A 26769-nucleotide genomic window follows, 5' to 3' on the forward strand; every position below is an offset into this window, starting at 1 on the left:
TTTTGCTTTTTATTTTTGACCCAAGAATTAATCAATTCAATGATAACACTGTTAGTTTCTTCGTCTTTTTTCTAAACTGCAAGCCATAACAGTCACATGGTTATATATACACATAGCTAATACTGACAATCTATAGCTGAAAGCTACTGATAAAACCCATAATTTGTCCAGGAAAAGTGAGCGTGCTCATAAGAAAGAATTTATCAGAATTTTTTTTTGGAATTAAGACCATCCAAACCCTACAGAGTATCTCAAGAGAGCTGAAGTGCAATTTAGAAATGTCAGGTTTGCTCTAATAATGGTAGAGACAGTTCTTGCATGATAGCATTGGATTATTCAAGTCACTGGCTCTATCTTGATTCACAAAGATATATAGTACAAAAAAAAATCTTTGACCATAAAGCATCACTATGGTCTCTGTTATTGTTATTATTATTATTATCATCATCATCATCATTATTGGGAGGTTAATGGTTTATAGCAGTTGTTGGCAGATGGGTCCAGTTCATCTTGCCATAATAGGTGTCTGCCAAACACTCATCCCCAGCTTAAGACCTTTTCCATTATCATGTACCAGGAGCTGAAATCCCCTTCTGCCCAATCCCTATCCCTGTCCTCCTTCCCCAGAGTCCTTTGCTTTGATGCAATACATTCAACCAATCCCAAGTTTTACTTTGTGGTTCCGCTTTCTGTTCTTATTTCTTAAAGTCTGCCCATAAGCAAGATCATCCCATATTCATCCTTCTCTTTGTGGCTTATCTCACTTAACATAATTCCTGCAAGCCCCATACCAGATGAGGTGAAGAAGGTAACTTCATCATTCTTAACAGCTGAGTAGTAGTCCATTATGTCTGTATACCACAGCTTTCTTAGCCAAGAGGGAGGAAGAACATGTCAACAGAAGTAGAAGCGCTAAAAACTGCATGTGTGGGGGATCTTATGCAAGTAGTTTTATTAAAATAAGCCTTGGCATCTGCTGGTTGTATTCCCAGCTGAACAAGTCCAACCCTGTTGATAAGCCCCACTGGATTCAGCAAAAGCCTGCCAAGGCAGAGTTTCATTCATCACTTAGTTTAGAAGCTACATTGCTAAGTGTTTGTTTTCAGAGAAAAGAGGACTCAGAATCAATGTGCATTCCTTTTTCCCATTCACAGAGCTTTGAAATGGTTACAAATGTCTTCCCACCTATTCACCTAGTGGCTTAAGGGAAACTGCTTTGCTGTTTTCTTTTCAAATACTGTATCTTATTTACCACATTTGGTTAATTTTAGTATTAAAACCATGGAAATGGTGAAAAACAAATGGGATGAATTTGGGAATCATTTTGAGACCTTGTCTGCCTGGATAACTGAAAAAGAAAATGAACTTAATAACTTGGACACTTCTTCATCTGCCATGGATGTGCAAATCAACCAAATCAAGGTGATCTGCTCACACGTTACATTTATGATCCGTAGCTAGCTTTTTCTTTCTGGCCATATGTCAAATACTCTTTGACCCCAGGGGAAAAAAAAAACTCCTTTCATTGTTATGTTACTCTATTAAAATCAAATTCACACAAAATTCTGATCAAAGAAGTCTTGACTGACAATGCTCTGTGGGTGGAATTATGTATCGATATTGTCTTATTATGCATTCACAGTCAATATTGTGTGAAATATCATTAAAATTGGTTTTATGATTACATTACTTCTTTCCTTGATTGTCAGTTGACCTTGTTGGAGTGCTCTGATGATTCATTTAGGAAACATGAGGGGTAGCTATTATTTACAGCTCGACTTTATAAGAACTATTTCCCGGGCCGGGTGTTGGCGCACCTGGTTGAGCACACATGTTTCTATGAACAAGGACACAGGTTCTAGCCCTCAGTCCCCACCTGCAGGGGGAAAGCTTTGTAAATGGTTGAGCAGTGTTGCAAGTGTTTCTCTGTCTTTCTCCTTCTCTGTTTCCCTTACCCTCTCAATTTCTTGCTGTCTCTGTTCAATAAATAAATAAAGATAATTTTTAAAAATTGTAAAAAGAACTAATCCTAATGGATAGCTCAAGTATTGGGGGCATTCATGCTTATTCACCATAAGGAGATGTTGGAGAAATTTCTTTCTGTAGTGAAGCTTTTGTTCACGATGACTTTCTTTGTGATTTTTTTATTAGTTATTTGATATTGATTTAAAAGATTGTATGGGAAATAATTGTGATAGGAGTGTGATTCCATACAGTTCCCACTACTAGAGTTCTGTGTCCCATCCCCTCCATTGGAAACTTCCCTATTGTTTATTCCTCTGGGAATATAAACTAAAAAAAAAAAAAAAATTTGAATGTAAAAGGTAGGAGTTCTGGTTTCTTTAATTGCTTCTCCACTTCTTCTTCTTCTAGCATTTGCCCTTCTTCCGTAGCCAGTCAACAGTGTCAGGTTGAGCCTGATGTAAGGTTTCGAGACCTTTGAATCTGGAGAGGTGGCAGTCATTGACTATGTGGGTCATAGTCTGTCTGGAGCCACAGGGGCAGTTCGGGGTCGTCTCTGGCTCCCCAGCGATGGAACATAGTGTCGCACCGGCCATGGCCTGTTCGATAGCGATTGAGGAGGGCCCAATCATAATGTGCTAGGTCAAAGCCGGTTGACGCTTGCAGGGGTCTGTGATGAGGTGTTTGTTCTTGACCTCAGCTGACTGCCAACTCTGTTTCCAAGAGTCTGGAACAGAGAAGTTCAGTGTAGGCGTAGGAAACCAGATTGGGTGACGAGACGTCAAGCGTTGAACAGGGTGGATCCATACCTTCAGTCTGTTTCTGTCTTTCTCTAGTGGGGTAGACCTCTGGAGAGGTGAGGTTCCAGGAAGCAATGGTGAGATCCTCTGCCCCGGATCCCTGGGATGGAATGTTGATGATGACTTTGGGGGCATGGGTTGAAGATAACTCTGATACTAGAGCTCTCCCAGCTTTACTACAACCAGGTGCATAGTTGATCAACATCCTCTTCATTCAGCAAGTTAAGAAAGAAGTGACTTCCAAATATCTGGGTTTCACTCTTTTATACAATTGCAGGCAGCACACTGTCAAACCCCAGCTTTTTTTTTTTTCTATCTCAGCTCTGTTTCTGGAACGGGAAAACCCTCTGCCATTTCATTCAATTAAATTTAGCAAAATAAATATCAAGGTGAGAGAACATTTCACATGATGACGCATAGCCAGGCATCAGCATGTGCATGGTGGGAGGGCGCTGCGATGCTTAGCCAGCGTTACGTGCTGTGCAGAATGTCTTTGCTTCCCCCCCACGTCTTTTTTAATCAAGGCAGCAACATAGATTGTGGTATAAACAGCTTGTTTATGTCTTCGGTGATCTACAAAGAAAAATAGATTCCAAGGCACTAAAATATTCATGAAATATTTTTCATCTTTAGACTTTAAATGTCATGTAACCATTTTCGTAAAATTGCTACAATAGCACATTCACATGGTTCTGCCTCAACAATTTCCTCTTTCAAAAATATTTGACACACTCTTTTAAATGTTCTATACCCATCATAAGGAATTTCTTTTTTATATAAAGAATTTCTATCTGATATTTCCATCATACATTTACTTTAGTGACACCCTTTTTAAAGACATTTCTATAATGTGTTAGTCAAACTTTTCCCACAGAACTTTCACAGTATATCATTGGCCAAATGTCACTTCATAGTTCCTCTCTAGGAAACAAAATGCATATTTTCAGAGATATAAACATTACATTCTAGATTCCCATGCCATCAGACTAGAAGGAGAGCTTGATATGCCCAGTGTATATTCTAAAAAGCCAGAATAGATTGAGTGTGAATAGCAGAAAAACATTTTTAGGCATAAACAAAGATAGATTAGAATGCACTCGATTGTGAGATTTGATCTAAGGGGTTTATGTTCTATTTCCAAGTCTACTTCCAAAAGATTATATAAAAATAAGGAAGCATGTGTCCAAGTGTTTCACTTTAAAGAAACCTTAGGTTGAAATCAGTGAAACATTTGCATTGTGAAGATACATACTATAAACAGATGTCTTTTGTTCTTCAGTACATACTCCTTAAGATTAGCTGGTTTATTCCACCTACTAGATTATTAATGAATAATAACAGCATATTCTGGGTTCACCATCTGTCTTCACAGACTAAATTACCCTTATTTTTTTGCCAAAATCAACAATATCATTGTTTAAATGGTTGCATTTTTAAATTTGCCGATGATGTAACTCCAAACTCAAAACTGTGCTTTTAACTAAGATTGAAGTGAGATGTTTGAGCACAATTTTTGAGAACAATTACTGGCACATAGGTGACACTCAGTGTTTTTGTTAAATTAAGAAGCAATTTTCTTTTCTTTTTTTGTCTCCAGCAGGGTTATTGCTAGAGTTTGGTGCCTGCACTACGAATCCACTGCTCCTGGAGGCCATTTTTTTCCCTTTTGTTGCCCTTGTTGTTCTACATTGTTGTGGTTATTATTATTGTTATTGCTGTCATGATTGTTGGATAGGACAGAAAGAGGAGGGGAAGACGGGGAGAGAAAGACAGATACCTGCAGACCTGCTTCACCGCTTGTGAAGGGAGCCCCCTGCAGGTGGGGAACCAGGGGTTCGAACCGGGATCCTTATGCTAGTCCTTGCACTTGGTGCCATGTGTGCTTAACCCGCTGTACTATCGCCCAGCCCCAAAAAAGCAATTTTCTTAAAGCTATCATTTATAAAGAAACAAACTAAGAAAAGACTGTAATGCTAAAACAAAGTCTATTTATCAGGTATGCCCCTCTACCGAGGCATATGCAAAATAAAAGCAAATGTTGCTTGCCTGGCATGGTGTAAGTTCTTTCTTCTTCTTTTTTTTTTAATATTAACTTATTTATTTATTCCCTTTTGTTGCCCTTGTTGTTTTGTTGTTGTTGTTGTTGTTACTGATGTTGTCATTGTTGGACAGGATAGAGAAATGGAGAGAGGAGGGGAAGACAGAGAGGGGGAGAGAAAGATGGACACCTGCAGACCTGCTTCACGGCCTGTGAAGCGACTCCCCTACTGGTGGGGGGCCAGGGGCTTGAATCAGGATCCTTACGGCAGTCCTTGCGCTTTGCGCCACCTGCGCTTAACCCATTGCGCTACTGCCCGACTCTCACTTTGGCTGAATTTTTAAACTACTTTTTTATTGGATCATTTGCTCTTTTTTCTTCCTGGATAAATAAAGTCCATCCTCTTATACACAAGTAAGCTTCCATGTTCATGAGGTCACCCTACTCCCAACACAAGCCCATAGGCACACATACTTCATTGACTTTCAGTATTTATCTTGTTTTGACTGATGTAAATGTCTTCCTGTGAGGGAGCAGGCTGGCTCTCTGCTGCAGACCGCAGAGCTAATAAGTGAGGGCTTGGTTCAGAGTGCTACTCCAGGAACAGCAACACGTCCTCACCTGGGACACTTAGAAAGACAAGGTCTTGGTTTCACCTTTGACCCAGTGAATCTGAGTCTCTGAAGATGGGACTAAATGATCCCAATGAAATACATGTTTGGAAACTTTTGGGAAAAGTTTAGGTCAGAGTAGAATCAGAAGAACATTGCCTTTGGTAAAATGCAAATACTCCACTCTCAAAGAAATTGAGTGAATGTCACTATTGGCATATCTAAGAGGTACCAGAACATTGCTGTGTCAGAGCAGGTGGTTAGAAGGCTTGCTTCATATGATAAACAGAGAAGTCTGTGAACCTTCTGAGAGGTTGGGAGAGTTCCAGGGACATCTCCCTATTTGCTTCACTAAAAATAGGAGTAACTTCTTCTCTTTCCTTGCTACTACTCAGCAAACACAAGCAACACCAATATTTCAGATACTATCTGCATATCTATCCTTTCCACGAAGCCAGGCAATGCATGGTGGTTGTTCAGAACTGCTCTCTGAGAACCTGACTCTGCTACAGTATCAACTATGAAACATTGCCTGCATACAACTGCAGGGAGGAAAACTTGCTCAGCCTTGTGGTGTTGTTTTTCTTGTTTTAAATATTAGGTCATGATTCAGGAAATAGAAAGTAAGATCTGCAGTATTACAGAGCTGGAAGAAGAAGCTCAGTCTTTTTCTCAATTTGTTACCACTGGAGAATCTGCTAGGATCAAAGCCAAGCTGACACAAATAAGGAGATATTGGGAAGAACTCCGCGAGCATGCACAGTGTCTGGAAGGAACAGTCCTGGGACAGTTAGCTCAGCAGCAAAAGTTTGAAGAGACTCTCAACAAGGTAAAAAAAAAATTAATTAATCCGTGCATGCTGAAGTGAGATGTTTGTGGTCCAGGAGGTGGCACAGTGGATAAAGCATTAGACTGTCAAGCATGAGATCCTAAATTCAATCCCTGACAGCACATGTACTAGAGTGATACCTAGTTCTTTCTCTATCTCCTCCTGTCTTTCTCATTAGTAAATAAATAAAATCTAGAAAAAATAAATAAAAACAAAACTAAAGTGGCCTGTTTAACTGTGCCTGTGTAGGAAATTCTGTACAATCCAGAAAGGGTAGAATGAGGGAGAGACATATTGGCCAGTCACCTGTCAAGTTCCCTAAGGTTTATAATTATTCATAGTGAAAATATACAGTAATAAATAAATATAACTATAATTATAAAAAGCAAATAGAATGACTATATAATTGTATTTTGAGAATATATAGTTATTATTATAAGTCATGAGTTTACACAGTGCTCCACTACACATCAAGACTACATTCCCTTCAATTTATGGAATTTTTTTTCACATTGTCTCCTATCCAGACACTATAGATTTTATGAAAACTGTTTTATCATCCTTAGAAATTGTTCCAGGGGTGGGGAAAGAAAAAGAAATTATTCCAAATAAATACATGTGGCCTCCCCAATAACCTTTGGTGTTCTGGTAGAGAAGTTTTCCAACATTAATTTCTCTGATGTTTTAGATCCAGAAGTCTATGACTGAGTTTGAAGAGAAACTTGCTGATCCAATTAAAATATGTTCTTCAGCTACAGAAACATACGTGGTTCTCCAAGAACACATGGTAAGAGCATGGCTCACCACTCCTGCTTATTTTGTCAACTGGGAAATCGGATACATTATATCAATTCTTGAAAATAAAACAGAAAATATTTTGGTGAAAGTTTACATGCAAAAGAGTTTAGTGTGGCTCAAGGAATTTTCCAGATCAAATGCATTTGCTTATTATAATAACAAATCAGTGTGCAAATACAGAGCCGCTAAAATGTATTCTAGACTCGTGTTCGTTTAAAACTTGCTAGTCTGCCTTATTTTAATTTCTTTATTGAAAAATTAATGTTTTATATTAGATAGTAAATACAATAGTTTGTACATGCATAACACTTCCCAGTTTTCCATATAACAATACAACCCCCACTAGGTCCTCTGTCATCCTTTTTGGACCTGTATTCTCCACCCCACCCCAGGAGAGGAGAAGAGAGAAACACAGCTGCAGCTGCTCCATAGCCCCACCTCCCAAAACTTGCTAGTCTTTTTTTTTTTTACTACAACACAGAACATTGCACATAAAAGCTTTCATCAACCTGCGTATTCATCTACATGTACAGATGTATGACATGTGACATAACTCACTTGGGTTGTTCTCTGCTTTGCCATGTACATGACTCGGGCTCAAGTGTAGCCCCCACCACATTAAAGGAGACTTTAGCACTCCAATTTGCTGCATTGTCTCTGCATGTCTCTGTCGGACATATACATACACACTCAGCCTAAGTGTGGAGAAAGGGGCTGTAGCTGTAGCACAACTTACTATTGCCTGATGTCTAGATTTCCTAGTGCAGGGTCTCACTGTCCATCTTGTTCTTCTCCTCTGGAACATAGGACGATTAAAGAGCAGGCTTCTTAGGGGTCTCATCGAGATGAAATGAGATGGTAGAAATCATGAACACACAGCATCTGCCTCATTCCAAAATAACCTTCTTCTTATCATTACTACTGATTCCTGCTAGTTGCTATCTCATTGAGAACTTGACCTACAAATTTTGTTTGTTTGTTTATTACCAGAGCACTGCTCAGCTCTGGCTTAAAGTGGTGCAAAGAATTGAACCTGGGACACTGAAGCCTCAAACATGGAAGCCTTTATGCATAACCATTATGCTATTTTCACTGCCTTCTGTGTATTCTTTTTATTATTTTTAATTCATTTAAAAAAAATTTTGCCACCACGGTTATCTATGGAGCTCAGTACTAATACTACAAATACACTGCTCCAAGGCCATTTTTTTCCTTTTTTTTTCTAACTCTCCATTTTATTTGACAGGGAAGAGAGAAATTGAGGGGGGGAGATAAAAAGGAAGAGAGAAAGAGAGACACCTGCAGACCTGCTTCACCATTTGTGAAGTATTCCCTCTGTAGGTGGGGAGTGGGGGCTCGAACTTAGGTTCTTGAGTATGATCATGTGTGTGTTTAACTGGGTGAGCCACCACTTGCTCCCAACCCTCATGTATTCTTTACAGAGATTATAGAAAGCTACATGAAGCTCTTTTAAATTGGGACTAGGTTTTTTCAATATTCACATAGTTGTCATAAAATCAACAGTTAACATAATTAAAAATTAAAAATATCAATAAAAATAAAAATTAAAATTAAAAATATCAATCTAGAATGGCTAGGTGATGGCACACCTGGTTGAGCACACGTGTTACAATGGACAAGGCCCTGGGTTCGAGCCACGGGTCCCCACCTACAGGGGGAATGCTTTGTGAGTGGTGATGCAGTGCTGCAGGCATCTCTCTGTCTCTCTGCCTCTCTTCCACTCTATCTTCTTTCTCCTCCCCTCTCAATTTCTGATGGTCTCTATCCAATAAATAAAGATAATTTTTTTTAAATTTAAATAACTATATGGCAGTATGCTTTTTAAATTTAATTTGAGAGAAGAGATTCCTTTCTCACCTTTTCATATACATAAAGTACCTTTCTCCTTACTTAGTACATTTTGTTGAAATTCAAGAACAAGAATATTTTCGTAGCATTTTGAATGTTGTCTATTTCGGATGGGGAGGGCCATTTGGGGGGTGAAGGATCTCAAAGAGAATCCTGGGCCTTGCTTTTGACCACTGCTCCTCTGTCCTCTCCAGGATATCTGCCAGGCACTAGAGTCTCTGGCCAGCACTGTAGCTGCTTTCTCAGCCAGTGCTTGGAAAGTCCCCAAGAGACAGTCCTCTGTGCAGGAGGCAGAGACCCTGCAGCAGACATATGAAGGGATGCTGAGCCTGGCTAAGGAGAGACAGACAACACTGGATAAGCTGCTTGCTCACTGGCAGAGGTGAGTAGCCTGTCTTCTGAGTCATAGGCAGGGTTCTAGAACCTTCTCTGACATAGGAAGTGCTGAGGATAATGGGAGAGAATTATCTTAGTCATAAAAATGGGTCATCTCATGTCTCAATTAATACAAACCAAGGTTGTATTAATTCGAGTGGTCAATGATGGATGCTCTAGCTTTAGAAAGTTTGGTCTTCTAGTATGCGCATCTGAAAAAGTATCAGGATAATGTTGGTTTATACAACGTCATGTTTTAGGGATGTAATTTCATCTCTCTTTCATACTGTTCCCAGCAGTAAATATCTATGCACCTCCACCAAAACCTACTAGAGCCTTTATACTGTTATGAGTATAAAGGCTTAGCCTCTCTTATGATGCCTCTTCTCCTCTCCCTCCTTAGTGACCTCAGTTCAGCAATCTCAGTCTAAGGACTTGATTCCCTTTGACTATGTTCTTTTGTGTTTTTTCTTTATTTCCTACATACAGCTGGAAAGCAGGGGTGGACATGTTATAAGTAACAACTCAAAAAGAGGACAAACAACACTGATCTTACTTCTACACTTTCTGGGCACCTTGAGTGACTTTGTTTCCTGTCTCTGTTATCTTTAGGCTAGAGAAAGAACTGTCGACTTTTATGACCTGGTTAGAGCGGTGTGAGGCCATAGCCAGTTCCTCCAAAATGGACATTTCTGCAGACAGAGCCAAAGTGGAGAGTGAGCTTCAGTTAACACAGGCAAGTTCAAGGAACTGTGAACAAGGAAGGTGGCATGCTCTTTGTGTGGTGGCAAGAAAAAAAAAAAGCAGGAATTCATTTGGATATTGTGCTGCTGCTGCTGCTTTTGTCATATATGATCCAGGTTTCGCCCTGGCCCTGACTGCACTGAAGAAAGCTTCTTTGCTGTGGTCTGTTTTTACTCCTTCATTCTCTCTTTGTCACTGTATTTAAAAATGAGAGAGAGGTGGGGTATAAATTGGCCTGCCGATGTCCATGTCCAGTGGAGAAGCAATTACAGAAGCCAGACTTTCCACCTTCTGCACCCCCAAAAGAACTATGGTCCATATTCCCAGAGGGATAAAAAATAGGGAAGCTTCCAATGAAGGGGATGGAACAGAGAGCTCTGGTGGAGTTAACGAACGGTATGGAATTGGACCCCTGTTATCTTAAAATCCTGTTAATAATTAATTATTCTTAAAAAGTGAGAGTGAGAAAGAAAGTAAAAATGTCCTCTGTCCACCTACACTTCTGCTTTATTGTACTGTGATCCCAACAGAAAGAAAATGAGCCAAGAGAAGTCACACTTTGTGATGATCAGTTTCCACTATGCATCAGAAACTCCTGCAACACAGTGTTGAACGTGTGATTACAGATCATCCATGAGGAGAGTACAGGAGAAAGGAGATAGAAATGTAGATAAAACAAGGTTGACTAGCCAATAATCATGTCTGAACTTCAGCAGCCAAGATTTCTGTTCTACTTTTGTATTTATATGAATTTTGGTGATAGGTTTTTAAAAAGCATTTATTTATTTATTTATTTATTGGATAGAAACAGAGAGGAATTGAGGGGAGAGGGGGATAGAGAGTGAGAGAGAGAAAGTGAGAGACAGACACCTGCAGCTCTGCTTCACCACTTGTGAAAGTTTTTCCCCTTCAGGTGGGGACCAGGGGCTTGAACCTGCGTCCTTGCACACTGTCAGGTGTGTGATTAACCAGGTGCACTACCACCAGGCCCTGTGATATGCAGATTTTTAAGAGAGAAAGAATATGATGTAGAAAGAAGTGGCAATAGTGACTTTTTTTTTAGCAAGGAAAAAAATGCATGAGTACAAATGCAAATGATTAAAAAATGCTCCATTTCCATATCTTCCAAGAAGTCACTTTCTCAGCTTAAAAAGAAGTATAGGCTTTACTGAAGCCACAGTCAGTGCTGCTGATTTCTGGAGATCATTTAATTTATTTTAACTGATACTGCCTGTACCAGAATTCAGTAGGCAAAAACTTGATTCTGAGTAGAGATTTACTACATAATTGACTCACACCCCAGCTCTCACCCATCACCTCTTATCAAATGTCTAAATGGGAATTGGTTCATTTTACTTAAAGGTTCCTATATTCTTAAAGGCTCCTGTATTCTTGCCATCAATGAGGCAAGGATTCATACCCCAGCACCACTTAAGAGTGCTGAACCACCAGGGGAAGCCTTTGGGCTGTCATGTCCATCCTCTCTGTCTTTCTCACTGAATCAAAAAATTGGCCTGGGAGTGATTAAATCATACCTGTGTGAGCTCCTGAGGAGGGCTCAGCATCAATCAATCAATCCATTAGTTAACTCCATCAAAATATCTCTTTTCATTTTTATTTATTTATTTATTTTTATATTACAGAATTACATGTCAACAGGGGTTTGAATCTACACCACTCCCACCAACAGAGTTCTGAATCTTCACTCTCCCCACTGCAATCCACCACAGTTCCCCTAAAGTTGTAGACATGGGCCAACCATCTTCTCTCCAACTATCTGTCCATATTTATACATAACTGCTCACCCCCCCCCTTTTTTTCTGATCCACTCCTTTCTTCCCCTCTAAGCCACTTATGACATCATGGCTACCTCCATATGTCCCTCTCCTTTCCCTTCTCTCTCTCTCTCTCTCTCTCTCTCTCTGGGTGCTGATGGAGCTAGAGTTCAGAGCCCTCTTACCTTCCTCCTGTCACTTCTCCCCCGCTGGGAGTATGGATCACGGTTGTCTATGGGGAACAGAATTTTGGAGAGCTGGTTTCTATAATTGCTTCTCCACTGAGCATGGACATTGACAGGTTGATCCATAACCCCAGCCTATTTCTATCTTTCCCTAGTGGGTCAGAACTCTGGAGATTTGAAGGTCCAGGACACATTGGTGAGGCTGTCTGCCCAGAGAAGTTAGGATGGAGTCATAGTAGCATCTGTAACTTGGTGTCTGGAAGGTGGCATGACCTATGTTGAGACAAAATGGTTAATGGAAAAAAAAAAGATTAATGAACAGGAACCAAAAATTAGGATCAGAGCAGATGATATTGGGAATTTTAGGGAAGAAGAAAGCTAGGCAAACCCTTGTAGGTATGTTCCTGGGGGCACACACAGCTATGGTAGTGTTGCTTAAGTTTGGTAGCTAGCCTGAGGCTGGATAAGAATATTATTTGAGAGAGAGAATGGTATCAGGGTAGAGAAAAGGGCTAGAAAGTTGAATTAGGGCAAGGAGTAGTTCCCATTTTTACAAAAAAAATTCTATGGCTAAAATTAACTATTTACCTCCATCCACATATTCCAGGGACCATATATTTATATATACATATGTAATATATATTACATATATATATTTATATTTAGCACCAGACTCTCTCCCTATTTCTGTTTCTCTCTCCCTATTTCCCCACTCCTCCCTCAATTTCCCTTTGTTTCTATTTAAAATAAATAATAAATAAAATTTAATGAAAAGAGCACCATGCAAAAAAGAAGCTTCGTGAGTGACAATGTATTGCTGTGTAACCTCTGAGTCCCTGTTGGTCTGAGCTTATAGCTCATGGTCATATCAGAGGAACATTGCAGGCTGCACTCATTTCAGGACCAGTCTTTTTCGAGTGGGAGTGCAGGATACTCCGGCCTCCCTTTTGGAGACTGGGGCTATCCCGACAGTCATTTCATCAGAATAAATCTTGCATCTAAACCCATTTTCAAATTTTCTCCTTCCTTGATTTTGAGGGTTTCCCATACTCCAAGTTATCCTATCTTCTCAGATGATCAGAATTCGATGTTCATTAACTTTCCAGAAAGTTCCTTCTTCGAAGTCTCTGGTGACTGTTACCTGCCCTGAGGGTAAACTTTAAACTTCAATCCCTTACCTGGTCCTTAACCCTCTTAGTCAGTCCAGAGTGAGGCATTCTAAGATAAGTCACAGGGCCTTGTTTTTGAAAGGACACCAACCTATCATTTAAAAAGGGTGGGGGTTGGGGAGGCAGTTCTTGGGGCCAGGGGCTGGTGCACCAGGTTGAGTGCATGCTTTGCAGTGTTCATGGACAGAGGTTTTAACTCCTGGTCCCACCTGCAAGGGTAGTAAAGCAGGGCTTCAGGTGTGTCTGCCTCTCTCCCTTTCTATCTCTTTTCCCTCTCAATTTCTCTCTGTCTGTAGCCAATAATAAAAAAACAAATAAACAAACTTTTTTAAAAAAAAAGTTTTCTTTTCCACTTATTTATTTAAAAACTGTTTTCCTACTTATTTCCGTATGAAAAATAAGTGTTTGGGGCAGGAAAGTAGCTGAAAGGATAGAGTATACTTTGTACTCAGAAGAGTACCTGATTTTGAACCCCATCTCTACACAAGAGCACCATATAGGGGCCAGACAGTGGAACACCTGGCTGAGCACACTCATTACAGTGCACAAGGACCTAGGTTCAAGCCCCCAGCCCCTACCTGCAGGGAGAAAACTTCACGATGGGTGAAGCAGGGCTGCAGGTGTCTCTGATCTCCCTCCCTCTCTATTTCCCCACTCCTCCCTCAATTTCTCCCTGTTTCTATCCAAAATAAATAATAAATAAAATTTAATGAAAAGAGCACCATGCAAAGGAGAAGCTTCGTGAATGACGAGGTAATGAATGCTGTGTTATCTTTCCTTCCCGCCCCCGCCCTGTATCCTTCTGCGTCTCTTTCTGTGTGTTTCCACATGGACATTAAGAAACAAAGTAAACATTTCTGCAGGCATGATAAAATGGAATCAAAGATAAAAGAAAAATAAGTACTATGATAGTTGGAGGGCACCAGAGGAGACGGTTGACTTCTTTCTGTCTTTCCCTCCTCCAGGCAGTCAGTCAAGCTGCGTCTCCATTAGAGTATCTCCCTTTCCTTGAGCAACTTCTCACCTCCTGACCTTGCCTCATACATTTATTTTTTCTTTTATGCTACTCATCTTAAGTCTCAATTCTGCTTCACAATTTAAAAGTATATATATATATATATATATATATATATATATATATATATATATATATATTTATTGGGTAGAGACAACCAGAAATTGGAGGGAAGGGGGAGATAGAAAAAGAGATAGAGAGACACCTGCAGCCTTCCTTCACCATTCATGAAGCTTTCCTCCTGCAAGTGGGGGCAGGAGCTCCAGCCAGGGTCCTTGCACACTGTAACATGTATACTCAACCAGGTGTGCCACCGCCCAGCCCCCTCATTTTTCCCCCCAATGTTAATAAACTGTGTCCTCCTTCCTTTAATGCCTTAGCAATTTCACTTGCATGTCACTAGAGGAGGAAGGGCGATTCTTTTTTTTTTTTCTCTTTCTTTCTTTCTTTCTTTCTTCCTTTCTTCTTTTTCCTTTCTTTTTTTTCAATTTAATTTTTTATTTATGAAAAGGAAACATTCTTTCTTTATTTTTTGCCTCCAGGGTTGTCGCTGGGGCTTCGTGCCTACACCATGAATCCCCTACTTCTGGTGGCCATTTATTTTTCATTGTTGTTATTGTTGTTGCTGCTGCTGGATAAGAGAGAGAAATTAAAAAGAGGAGGGGAAGACAGAGAGGGGGAGAGAAAGATAGACACCTGCAGACCTGCTTTAGTGCTTGTGAGGTCACCCCCCTGCACATGGGAACTACAAATACTTGATGCAGGAAGCCAAGATTATATGTTGACAGACAGCTAGCATGTGTCCTGCTACATCTGTGAGCCAGTTGAATACCATGTTATGCTGTTAATTATCTACATGTTTGTCATTCATCTCTCCTAGGCAACACTCACTGTAGGCAAGAGTCATTTCCTGATTTAAAACGGGGTGTTCTTGCATTTAGCTTAGTAGTGTCTAACTGCAGACTGTGTTCTGGCCCCTCAAATTGCATCTCCGTTATTGTTAGCTATGCTTGTTTTCCTTTGACACCCAGTTTTCTTTCTTTTTTTCTCTTCTCTCTTCACCGACTCATTCACTTCCTGCTAAAAGAAACCCTCAAGCTTAAAAATTGGTCTGACTTAATATGATTCAGTGTGTGTAATGAATTCAGATTCCGGTGGCATTTTAGCAGTTGTCTTAGAGGTTAGTGGATTCATTTCTAAATCAAGCTACGGTCCTAATGACCTCCATTTGACAAGAACCACTGAACCTCCTCTGTTGCGAAATGTTCGTTGTCAATCATGCTGAGAGTCCAGCTGTCTCTTTTCTGTTTTTCTCAGGCACTGCAAGATGACGTTGTATCCCAGGCGTCTTCCTATAGCAGCCTTTTGCAGCTGAAGGAGGCACTATTCTCAGTGGCGTCCAGAGAGGATGTGCAAGTCATGAGACTACATTTGGAGCAGTTAGATGAAAGATGGAGAGACTTGCCGAGGATGATTAGTAAAAGGTGGGGCTTAAAGACACTTTGAAATATTGTTCATTTGTAATGGTGAATATATGCATTAAGGAAGCACTGCTTTCTCACTTTTATTTAACCCACCTATTCAGGCAATATTTATACAAGGGGGAAAAATGACTCTGTCATCTTAAAATCAAAGTGCTCAAAAAATGAGCATTTAAGAAGAGCCTCAATTAAATATTTTAGTCTCATAGTTTGGAAAAATGATCAAACTCGCACATATTAAAGAGAGTGAGGGGGTCGGGCCGTGGCGCAGTGGGTTAAGCGCATGTGGCTCAAAGCGCAGGGACCGACGTAAGGATCCCGGTTCGAGCCCCCCACTCCCCACCTGCAGGGGAGTCGCTTCACAGGCAGTGAAGCAGGTCTGCAGGTGTCTATCTTTCTCTCCTCCTCTGTCTTTGCCTCTTCTCTCCATTTCTCTCTGTTCTATCCAACAACAAACAACATCAACAATGGCAATAATTATAACCACAATGAGACTACAACAACAAGGACAACAAAAAGGGGGAAAAAAATGGCCTCCAAGAGTGGTGGATTCATGGTGCAGGCACCGAGCCCAGCAATAACCCTAGAGGGAAAAAAAACAAAAAAAAAGAGAGTGAGACTGCTCATGTTTGTATTAATATCATTATCCAAGCTGTTTGTGTGCCGGGGAAAAAGATAATTAAAATGTTGCCCTACGTGATATTCCCTCTCAATATATAGATAAAGGCATAGATGAATATAGGTAGGTGTATAGTCATGAATATATGTAGACATAAGCATATGTCATAAAATGAAGTAAAACTACCCCTTGGGTATTTCATAGATCAGCATGGGAATATAAAGAAAAGCAAGCATGGAAAAGTAAGAAAAATAGACTTAAGAGGGGAGGAGGGAGGATCTAGAAGATAATTCACTGGGTTGGAAATGTACTTTGTCATGCTCTTGGGTTTGAGACCCTCGCAGAATCATGTGAGTGCTGGGTGCCGTGGAAAGTTATAGTCTTCTTCTTCTAGCGTTTGCCCTTCTTCCGTAGCCAGTCAACAGCATCAGGTTGAGCCTGATGTAAAGTTTCGAGACCTCCTTTGAATCTGGAGAGGTGGCAGTCGTTGACTATGTGGGTCATAGTCTGTCTGTAGCCACAGGGGCAGTTCGGGTCGTCTCTGGCTCCCCAGCGATGGAACATAGCGGCGCACCGGCCATGGCCTGTTCGATAGCGATTGAGGAGGGCCCAATCATAACGTGCTAGGTCAAAGCCAGGTTGACGCTTGCAGGGGTCTGTGATGAGGTGTTTGTTCTTGACCTCAGCTGACTGCCAACTCTGTTTCCAAGAGACTGGAACAGAGAAGTTCAGTGTAGGCGTAGGGGACCAGATTGGGTGACGAGATGTCAAGCGTTGGACAGGGTGGGCGAAGATATCCGCGTATATTGGCAGGTCCGGTCGAGCGTAGACATGGGAAATGAACTTAGATGATGCTGCATCCCGACGAATATCTGGCGGGGCGATGTTGCTAAGAACTGGCAGCCATGGAACCGGGGTGGAACAGATGGTTCCAGAAATTATCCTCATGGAGGAATATAATTTGGAATCGACCAAGTGGGCATGGGGGCTACGGAACCATACTGGCGCACAGTATTCTGCAGTGGAATAGCATAATGCCAGAGATGATGATCGTAGTGTGGAAGCGCTCGCGCCCCATGAGGAGCTGGCCAGTCTTGCAATGATGTTATTCCTCGCGCCCATCTTTGCTGCAGTTTTTATGAGATGTTCGTGAAATGACAGAGTGCGATCAAGAGTAACGCCAAGATAGACTGGCTGGGCTTCATGCCGGATTCTCATATCGCCAAGCTTCACATTAAGCTCACGCGAGGCTGAGGCATGGTGTAGATGGAAAACAGATGATACCGTTTTTGCAGTGCTCGGGATTAGTTATAGTGCTATGGTGTCTCTCTTCCCCATATATGAAGTAAAAGTAGAAGGAGAAGAAAGAGGTGGAAGAAGTGGAAGAGGATGAGACAGTTTGGTCAGAGTGGTGAAATTGTGCATGCCTAGGTCCCTGGAGCCAGAGATAGAGATAGAGGTAGAAATAGAGATAGGAGAGAACTTTTTTAGGGGAAAGATTAGAAGCCAACTTTGTAAAATCGGAATAATTTCTCCTAATGCTGAGTAGAATCTGTCCTTTCCCTGTCACTAAGAAGAAAAATAAAGAGCTTTAAAAATTACACTAATTCAGGGGCCAGGCAGTGGCCCACCTGGTTAAGTGCACACATTACAGTACACAAGGCCCTGGGTCCAAACCCCTGGTCCCCACCTGTAAGGGAAAGCTGAACAAGTGGTGAAGCACGGCTGCATGTGTCTCTCTGTCTCTTTCCTTCTCTATCTCCCCCTCACCTCTCAATTTCTCTGTCTCTATCCAATAATAAATAAATATATATGCTTTTAAAAAAGAATTCTGCCTGGCAGTCCCCCCCTGACTGCTAGGCACATGCTTTAAAAATTATACAATTCATAAAGCCACTCAAATATATAATTTAGGGATGTAATCCCTGTAGAATATTGTGTAAGGATTAAAGCAGAAAGGTCTGTTTAGGAAGTCAAACTTTGGATATGGGCCATTGTAATACATCTCCATATTTGATTAAGGAATTATATCCAATGCTAATTTAGGATTCTGACCTCAGGTCCACCTATTAGAATTAATTTCATTCATGCATTGTGTAAGCACTGATTGACTGGCACCACTGGAGATGTAGAGACAGAACTATTAAAGCCCCCCCCTTCTTTGATTGGTGTTGCGGGGAATGAGACTGGAAAGAACACTTACATTTTTTTTTCTTTTTACTGCCACATAGGTTATTCCTGGGGCTCAGTGCCAACAAGACAAACCCACTGCTCCAAGCAGCCAATTTTTTTCTTTTTCTTTAGCCTTTCTTCTTTTATCTGATAGGGAAGAGATAAATTGAGAGGGATGAGGAAGACAGAGAAGGAGAGAGACAAAGAGACAACTGCAGTACTTGCTTCACTGCTTGTGAAGCTCCATCCCTGCATGTGGAGACCTTGGACTTGAATCTATGTTCTTTATGGGAAGTAATGTGTGTACAATGCCACCTGATTTGAGAACACATACACTGCACACAAGTGAACAAGTGAAACTGTTTTGGGCAGTGTAAAATTATATGAAATCAACAAAATAGGATAATTGGCAGGTAGTTCAGGGCAGTGCATCCTTAGGGCATCAAGCAAGGACTCTCAAGAGATATGATACCTGATTCAAGTCCAATTCTGTGCTCTGGGGGCAGAGCATACAGGAATAGGGAACAAAAAAGAGCAAACTCTCTAAAGCAAAAACAAACTGGAAATTGTGGGGAAATAGAGAACCCTGTGTAGGGTGAGGTCAGGAGAGTTGATTTTGTATTATCTCTTAGCCACCAAAGCAAAGAGAGTTTGAGAGTTTTGCCTTCCTATGTACAATAGGACCCTCTCAATCCCACCATGTTTAACTTTGTCAGAGAATGTTCTGATGGCATTGAAGTCATTGCTGAGGGCTACCTGGAGAATGGATTGTCATTAGGTAAAGGCGGCAGGAAGAACCCAATTCTAGAAGACTAAAAGAGGTTAGAAAAGAGACAAGGAGAGTTTGACTGAGATGGTATGTAGATATACTCCAGTGGATATGTATGCTCTGATTGATGTAGTATACAGAAATGGAAGGACGAAAACATCAAAGGAAAGAGAGATGCAACATGTTAATTTTAAAGAGAAAGAAAATTTGAAATGTAAAGAGAAAGAAGGAAGCAAGTAATGATGGAGAAAGGGATCTACTAGAAGCCTAAGCCCATCATACATAAGAGGGAATCCAAATATTCCCTGACTAAGGCCCCAGATAGTGGGTGGCCTAGTATTGACCAAAAAGGCCATCACTAAGTGAGCCAGTCTCTTGCCTTTATCCAGCTTTTGTAGTCCCTTCTTTATCTGACAAGCTTTCTCCCAGTTGTAAAGTCATTGAGTGTCATTTGTTAGAAACAGGCTGTGGGTATAGATCAACCTGCCAATGCCCATGTCCAGTGGAGAAGAAATTACAAAAGCCAGAACTTCTAACTTCTCCAGCCCTCCAAAAGAATTTTGGTCCATACTTCCAGAGGGGGAGAAATGTTAGAGGAAGATGACCAGAGGGCTCTGAACTCTAATTCTATCAGGGCCCAAAGAGAGAAGAGGAAGAATGAAAGGGCTTTCAGAAGTGTTAATAGGTGTAGATGTGGCTTGGAAAGGAAAAGAAGGCAGGAATAGGGAAAAAATGAGCAAATAGATACATAGATAGATAGATAGATAGATAGATAGATAGATAGATAGATAGATAGATAGAAAAGAAGGCAGGACTATAGGGAAAAATGAGCAAATATATACAGAGAGATAGACAGACAGACAGATAGATAAATAGACAGATGGGTAGATAGATAGATAGATAGATAGATAGATAGATAGATAGATAGATAGATAGATATAGAAATAATTGTCAACCTATATCTGTGGCCTTGGGAGAACTACTGTAGTTTCCAATGGAGGGAATGAGGACACAGAACTCTGGTGGTGGGAAAGGTGTGGAATTACACCTTTTATTTTATAGTTATGTAAATAAATGTTACAGCATTAATAAAATAAGAAGGAAGGAAATAAGGATAAAGTTGGAAGATAGCTTAATAGTTAGAGCATGCTAAACCCAGATTTGAACCCTGGCACCAACCACATAGGATTACTGTGTGCTGAGAGAAGCTCATGTTGTGTGGGTGTCTCTCTCTCTTTTCATCTCTTTATCTATATGTGTGAAATTAAAAGAAAGGGAAGGTCAGACTGGTGAAATTAAGCATGTTAGAGGGTCCCTTACAGTGCTAAATAAATAAATAAAAGGAAAATACCTCCAAGGATCAGCAGGCTAGGTGGTCATAACATTTTTGAGCCTGAGGCATGGTGAAATAGGTTCGCAAAGAAGAACAAATAGAAACTTTCAGGAGTTTTGGCTCATGTCTTCATGATAACACAAAATCTGCCCTTGGTTAAGCTTCCTATAACATAGCAATAACTGTTCCATGTCCCTTTGTGAGACCTTTCACCCATTTCTCCACATAGGGTTAATTTGCTCCAGTCTCTGGTGGCTGAACACCAGCAGTTTGATGAATTGCTGCTTTCTTTTTCTGTCTGGATGAAGATGTTTCTCAGTGAATTACAAACATCTTCAGAGATAAACCTAGTGGACCACCATGCAGCCCTTACCCGGCACAAGGTAAGTTTAATCTTAATTCTTTTAAGATCTAAGAAGAATTTCTTCACAAACAATGGCAATTCACAGATTATAATGGGATGCAACATTTAAAAGTTAAAAAAAAAACAAAACCTTGGCAGGGATTTATGTTTGTATTCATACATAAATATCATCATCACTGAGCTACAGTGTACTACAAAGAAATGAAGCAGCTAGAAGCCTTTCTGAGGACATAGGCGGCCACTTTAAGACACTGCTTTTTGGAAAGTTAAACAATCTCTTTCTACAATAGGATGAAGTGGTAAGAATCTTCACTTGCCAGTTTCCCAGTGTGTTTTGTTCCCGTACTGAAAACTAATGCTGAATTCTGGCAATGCAACAGTCTAGCCTTTTCTGGGTTGCTACTTAGCTTATTCATTGTGATTTGGAAACCATGACTTATGTTCCTTCTTTACAAATTATGCATCTTATCTGTCCTGACATTGTAAGAAACATTTGAAACTTTAGATATTGACCATTGAGTACTGAGATATTTAGAGACTGATAGGAAGGGGAGATTTCTTTTTTAAATTTTTGGTTATATGTATTTATTTATTTATTGAATAGAGACAGAAATTGAAAGGGAAAGGGGAGATAGAGAGAAAGAGAGACAGAGTACTGCTTTACCACTCACAAAGCTTTCCCCCTGCATATGGGCACCGGGCACTCAAAACTAGGTCCTTGTGCATTGTAACATGTGTGCTCAACCAGGTGCGCCACTACTTGGCCCAAAGACCTGACCCTCTGGGTTCTTCTTTGGCAGTTTGAGTAATCTAATCACACTGACATCATACTGATAAGTAACAGGGGGAAATACATGTAAATGGGGAGTTAGCATAGATTCCAAGGTCAGTAAAGAGAATGAGAATACATATCCTCAGTACCAAAGAACATCTTCGAAGTTCTCTTCTGAACATCTATATTTTAGAGATAAACTTCATAAGAACCTTGTAATAGCATCTAGTGATAAGATATTTAATATTCATTGAGTACTCATTCCAGGCTGGATTTGTTGTTTTTAGCCAAAGGAGAAGTAATTTCTCATATCACATCCTGCCCTTACATAATTGCTTTAGAAATTTATTTACAAGAGAGAGAAGGAACCAGTGTATTCCTTTGAAATATACAGCATCATGGATTGAATTTAGGACATCATGCCTACAAGCTGAATATTCTACCCTTCTGAATCATCATTTCACATAATGTTACATGGAGAGCTACAAATCTAACAAAGCTGGAATATAAAGCTTGGATTCTTGGCCTGTAAAACTGATTAGAAATTATTTTTTAAGAATTGCACTTCGTAGAGAAGCAGAGGATAAATTTGTATTTTTTAATTCATTTCTTATTTATCTAGTTATGAGTGTGACCTTTGGAGCCTCAGGCACACAAATCAAGCTATAAGCCCAGTTCTGTTTATTTTATTTATTTATTTATTTATTAATATATATAAAACTTACAATGGACTGCAAGACTTTATTTTCAAGTGCAAGCGTGAGGTCCTGAGTTCAGTCCCTGACTGCACATGTACCAGAGTGATGTCTGGTTCTTTATTTCTCTCCTATTTCTCTCATTAATAAATAAATAAAATATTTTAAAAAGAAAGAACTAAATAAAAAAAACATTGCACCACCTACTGTATTTCTTGTTTTTTCTTTTGTTTTGTTTCTTTTATTTGATAGGACAGAGAGATTGAGAGGGGTGTAAACAAGAGAGAGAAAGAGAGAGAGAGAGAGAGAGAGAGAGGAAGGGGGGGAGAGAGAATGATACTTGCAGCATTGCTCCATAGCTCAAGATGCTTCTCCCCTGCAGGTGTGGACCAGGAACTTGAACCCAAGTCCTTCTACTCATTCAAATGTGCTACCGCCCAGCCCCCCTACTGTGTTTCTTTAATTGTATTCTTTCTTTTTTTTTTTTTTGTATTAGTGATTTAATAATGGTTAAACATATTTTGCAAGATAACAGGGGTACGATTCCATACAGTTCCCACCACCAGAATTCTGTGTCCCATTCCCTCCATTGGAAGCTTCCCTATTCTTTATCCCTCTGGGAGTATGGACCAAAGATCTTTATGGGGTGCACAAAGTCGAAGCTCTGGCTTCTGTCACTGCTTCTTCACTGAATGTGGATATTAACAGGTAGATCCATATCCTCAACCTGTTTCTATCTTTCCCTAGTGGGGAAGTGAGGTTCCATGACACATTGGTGATGTTGTCTACCCAGGGAAGTGTCAGGATGGCATCGTGGTAGCATCTGCAGCTTGGTGGCTGAAAGGCAGTGAAATATAGAGCAGGACAAATAGTTTATTAAACAGAACCCTTTAATTTTATCCTTAAGTGATGTCAGAGAATGAATCACAGGCCTTACACATGCCCTGATTATTCCATTTTATTTTATTTTATCTTATTTACATGTTGGATAAGTTGGATTGAGGGAGAAACAGAGAGAGGGCAGAGTGAAGGGGAGACTTCACACACTAATCTAGCGTTCACGGAGCTCCGTTTGGTACAGTCCATGCTGTTCCCATACGGAACTGGTCCTCCATCCCAGAGTCTCATACCTGGTAAGATGCACAGCTACCCACTGAGCTATCCCCTGGCCCATCCATGGAATTAAACATATTGATAGATCCTGACTCCTTAGATCTTGGCATGTGTCTATGCTGTAGAGACTATGTCTGAGGAACCAATCACTTCCCTTCTGTTTTAGGACCACACAGCAGAAGTCGAGAGCAAAAGGGGGGAGCTTCAGAGTCTAAGGGGACACCTGGCCAGGCTATGCACACTGGGGCAGGCAGAGGACCTGCATCTCCTGCAGGGCAAGGCAGAGGACTGCTTCCAACTGTTCGAGGAGGCCAGCCAGGTGGTGGAGAGGAGGCAGGTTGCCCTGGCCCAGCTGGCTGAGTTCCTGCAGAGCCATGCCTCCCTGTCAGGCCTTCTCCACCAGCTGCGGCAAATGGTGGAGGCGACCCAGAGCATGAATAAGAAGCAGTCTGATCTCTTAGCAAAGGACCTCAGTGGTGCCATCCAGGATGTGAAGGCTCTAGAGTCCAGTGCCATCAGCTTGGACAGCCTCCTCGCCAAAGCCCAGTACCACCTGAAGAGTGGAAGCTCTGAGCAGAGGACTTCCTGCAGGACGACCGCAGATCACCTGGGTTTGGAATTGGAGAGGATTCAGAACCTTCTGGGAAGCAAGCAGAGCGAGGCAGATGCCCTGGCCACACTAAAGGTGGCGTTCCAAGACCAGAAAGAGGAACTGCTGAAGAGCATTGAGGACATAGAAGAGCGGACCGACAGAGAGCGATTAAAAGAGCCTACACGCCAAGCTCTTCAGCAGAGGTACGCTTTGATGATGTTTGTCCTGTCTGTCTCTGGCATCTGTCTTTCTTTTTGTTATTATCATTATTATCTTTATTTACTTACTGGATAGAGACAGCAAGAAATCGACAAGGAGGGGGTGATAGAGAGGAAGATAGAGAGATACCTGCAGTCCTGCTTCACCACTTGCAAAGCTTTCCCTCTTGCAGGTGGGGACTGGAGGCTTGAACCTGGGTCCTCGCACAATGTAACACATGCACTCAACCAGGTACACCACCTGGCCCCATCTATCTACCTATCTGTCAGCTATCTGTGTTCTAGTTATCTGTCTGACTAGTATGAACTGTCCGTTTATCATCATTTATCATTTATATATCTATTTATAGATATATCATTTATATATCTATCCATTGATATAGATATCTATATATCTAGTTCTGGAATTGAATTTTGTGCTAGACATAATATCATACTTAGAAACTTCTTTTAAAAATAGTTTGAGGACAGAATTAATGTCAGATTTGGCATGTAGAAGTACTAAAATCTCTTTGGTTCCATTAAGAATTTTCTTAAAGTCTATATAGAAGCCACTTGGTTCTTTCAATGAGAATATATATCATATTAATTATTATTAGCTTGCCACCAGGGTTATTGTTGAAGCTCAGTACCTGCATAAATCTGCCATTCCTGGTGATATTTATTTATTTATTTATAGAAACAGAAAGATAGATGCAGGTCTCAGGAGTTGGACGGTAGCACAGTGGGTTAAGCACAGGTGGTGCAAAATGCAAGGACTGGCATAAGGATCCCAGTTTGAGCCCCCGGCTCCCCACCTGCAGGGGAGTCACTTCACAAGCAGTGAAGCAGGTCTGCAGGTGTCTGTCTTTCTCTCCCCCTCTCTGTCTTCCCTTCCTCTCTCCACTTCTCTCTGTCCTATCCAACAATGACGACATCAATAACAGCAACAATAATAACTACAAAACAACAGTGGCAACAAAAGGGAATATATATATATATATATATATATATATATATATATATATATATATGATAGATGCAGCTCTCAAATGGTGGTTTCTCACCAGAGCTTGGGGTAAAGTGAGAAACCACCATTTGATATAGGTATCCACCTCCTTAAAGTAAAACTAGCCATCTTGGTAGAATGACTCTCCCCACTCTTGATCTGAGATGAGGAAAAGGCAGGGAAGTGAGTTTAAGTAAAATTGGGCTGTCTCCGTTGTGACTATGTAGGAGAAGCTAAGGGATTTCTCTTACATAGAAGGAAGAAGACATAGGGACCACTAACTATGGGATGATTTCACTCATAAATGCAACATGGAGAACTGAAACACATGAACTTGAAATCTATATAGTCAACCATAACTATGACTGTGGGAGATCTATGGTGATTACCATTGGGGGTATAGGGAGGGCAGAACTTTGGTGGGAGTGGTTTAAAACTATACCCCTATTACAGTCTTGTAATGAACTATTAAATCACTTAGAAAAAAATGGATTTTAGAAAGGAAAAAAAATAGTGACGGATCTGTAATAAAGAGAGAGAAGTGAAGGTGTCAAGGACATTATTTTCCTGCAAGAAATTCGAAAAATAAAATTTCCTCTAACACTGTAGTCTTTTCAGCCCTATTTTCCCATTTTAGTAGAATGTTCTCCACATTTGGAATTGGTGCTCCTCCCACCCCAAGGACAAAGAGACATCTGAGATAAATTAACTTCAAGGTCTCTGTAACTGATAAGTGTTCTGTTGAGCCCCCACCTACATGACTGTCATTAACTTCCTTTTACCCAGAATCAAACACTAAGCAAAGGCTTTACTTAATAGAGAATAATGGTTCCTGAGGTTACCTGCCTTCTCTTGGACAATGAGGTAGCTGACATGTTTAACAGTGAACTTTCAAAAGAGAAGAGCTTTTGGGAAAGCAAAACAAATAAATAAACAAACAAATAGCCCTCAGAGTAAGGACAGAATGAGAGGACTCAAGTATGGCAAAGCAGGAAAAGATTTAATCCACCCACCTCACAGAGAGACCATGGCAAATGTTGCATCTAATTGATGGGCTCCATCTCAGCCGTGCTTGTGTTTCATTGTATACTTTGAGTAAATCACACCACTTATTGCCATGTGGGAATAAAGCTAATACCTACACATAGCCAGATTATTAGCTTTGCTTTGGGAAATTCAAGGGTATCATTCATCTATATTTATTTTATAAAACTGGAGCATCATACATGTAATAAATACTTGTGAAAAGTAAGAAAAATGTGTTTATTAAAAAAAGAAAAGTGGAAAAGAAAGAAAGAGAAAAAGAAAGGAAAAGGGGGGTCAGGTAGGGGGTGGTGCACCCAGTTGAGCGCACATGTTATAATGCACAAGGACCTGAGTTCGAGGCCCCAGTCCCCACCTGCAGGGGGAAAGCTTTACAAGTGACAAAGCAGTGCTGAAGTGTCTCTCTATCACCCTCTTCCTTCTTGATTTCTGGCTGTCT

General features: G+C 40.6%; 1 protein-coding gene across 2 annotated transcripts in view; it reads left to right on the forward strand.

The window, feature by feature from the left end:
* Positions 1-26769, forward strand: part of SYNE1 (spectrin repeat containing nuclear envelope protein 1) — a 606430-nt gene that overhangs the window by 206654 nt on the left and 373007 nt on the right. For both annotated transcript variants that reach the window (XM_060205315.1, XM_060205316.1), the window contains 8 exons: positions 1272-1422; positions 6013-6240; positions 6929-7027; positions 9102-9289; positions 9895-10018; positions 15488-15654; positions 20774-20927; positions 23655-24283. In XM_060205315.1, coding sequence (XP_060061298.1) covers positions 1272-1422; positions 6013-6240; positions 6929-7027; positions 9102-9289; positions 9895-10018; positions 15488-15654; positions 20774-20927; positions 23655-24283 — 1740 coding nt within the window. The remainder of the gene's footprint in view (positions 1-1271; positions 1423-6012; positions 6241-6928; positions 7028-9101; positions 9290-9894; positions 10019-15487; positions 15655-20773; positions 20928-23654; positions 24284-26769) is intronic.

Source organism: Erinaceus europaeus, chromosome 13 (assembly GCF_950295315.1).
Source record: "Erinaceus europaeus chromosome 13, mEriEur2.1, whole genome shotgun sequence".
In the NCBI taxonomy this organism is placed as follows: Eukaryota; Metazoa; Chordata; class Mammalia; order Eulipotyphla; family Erinaceidae; genus Erinaceus; species Erinaceus europaeus.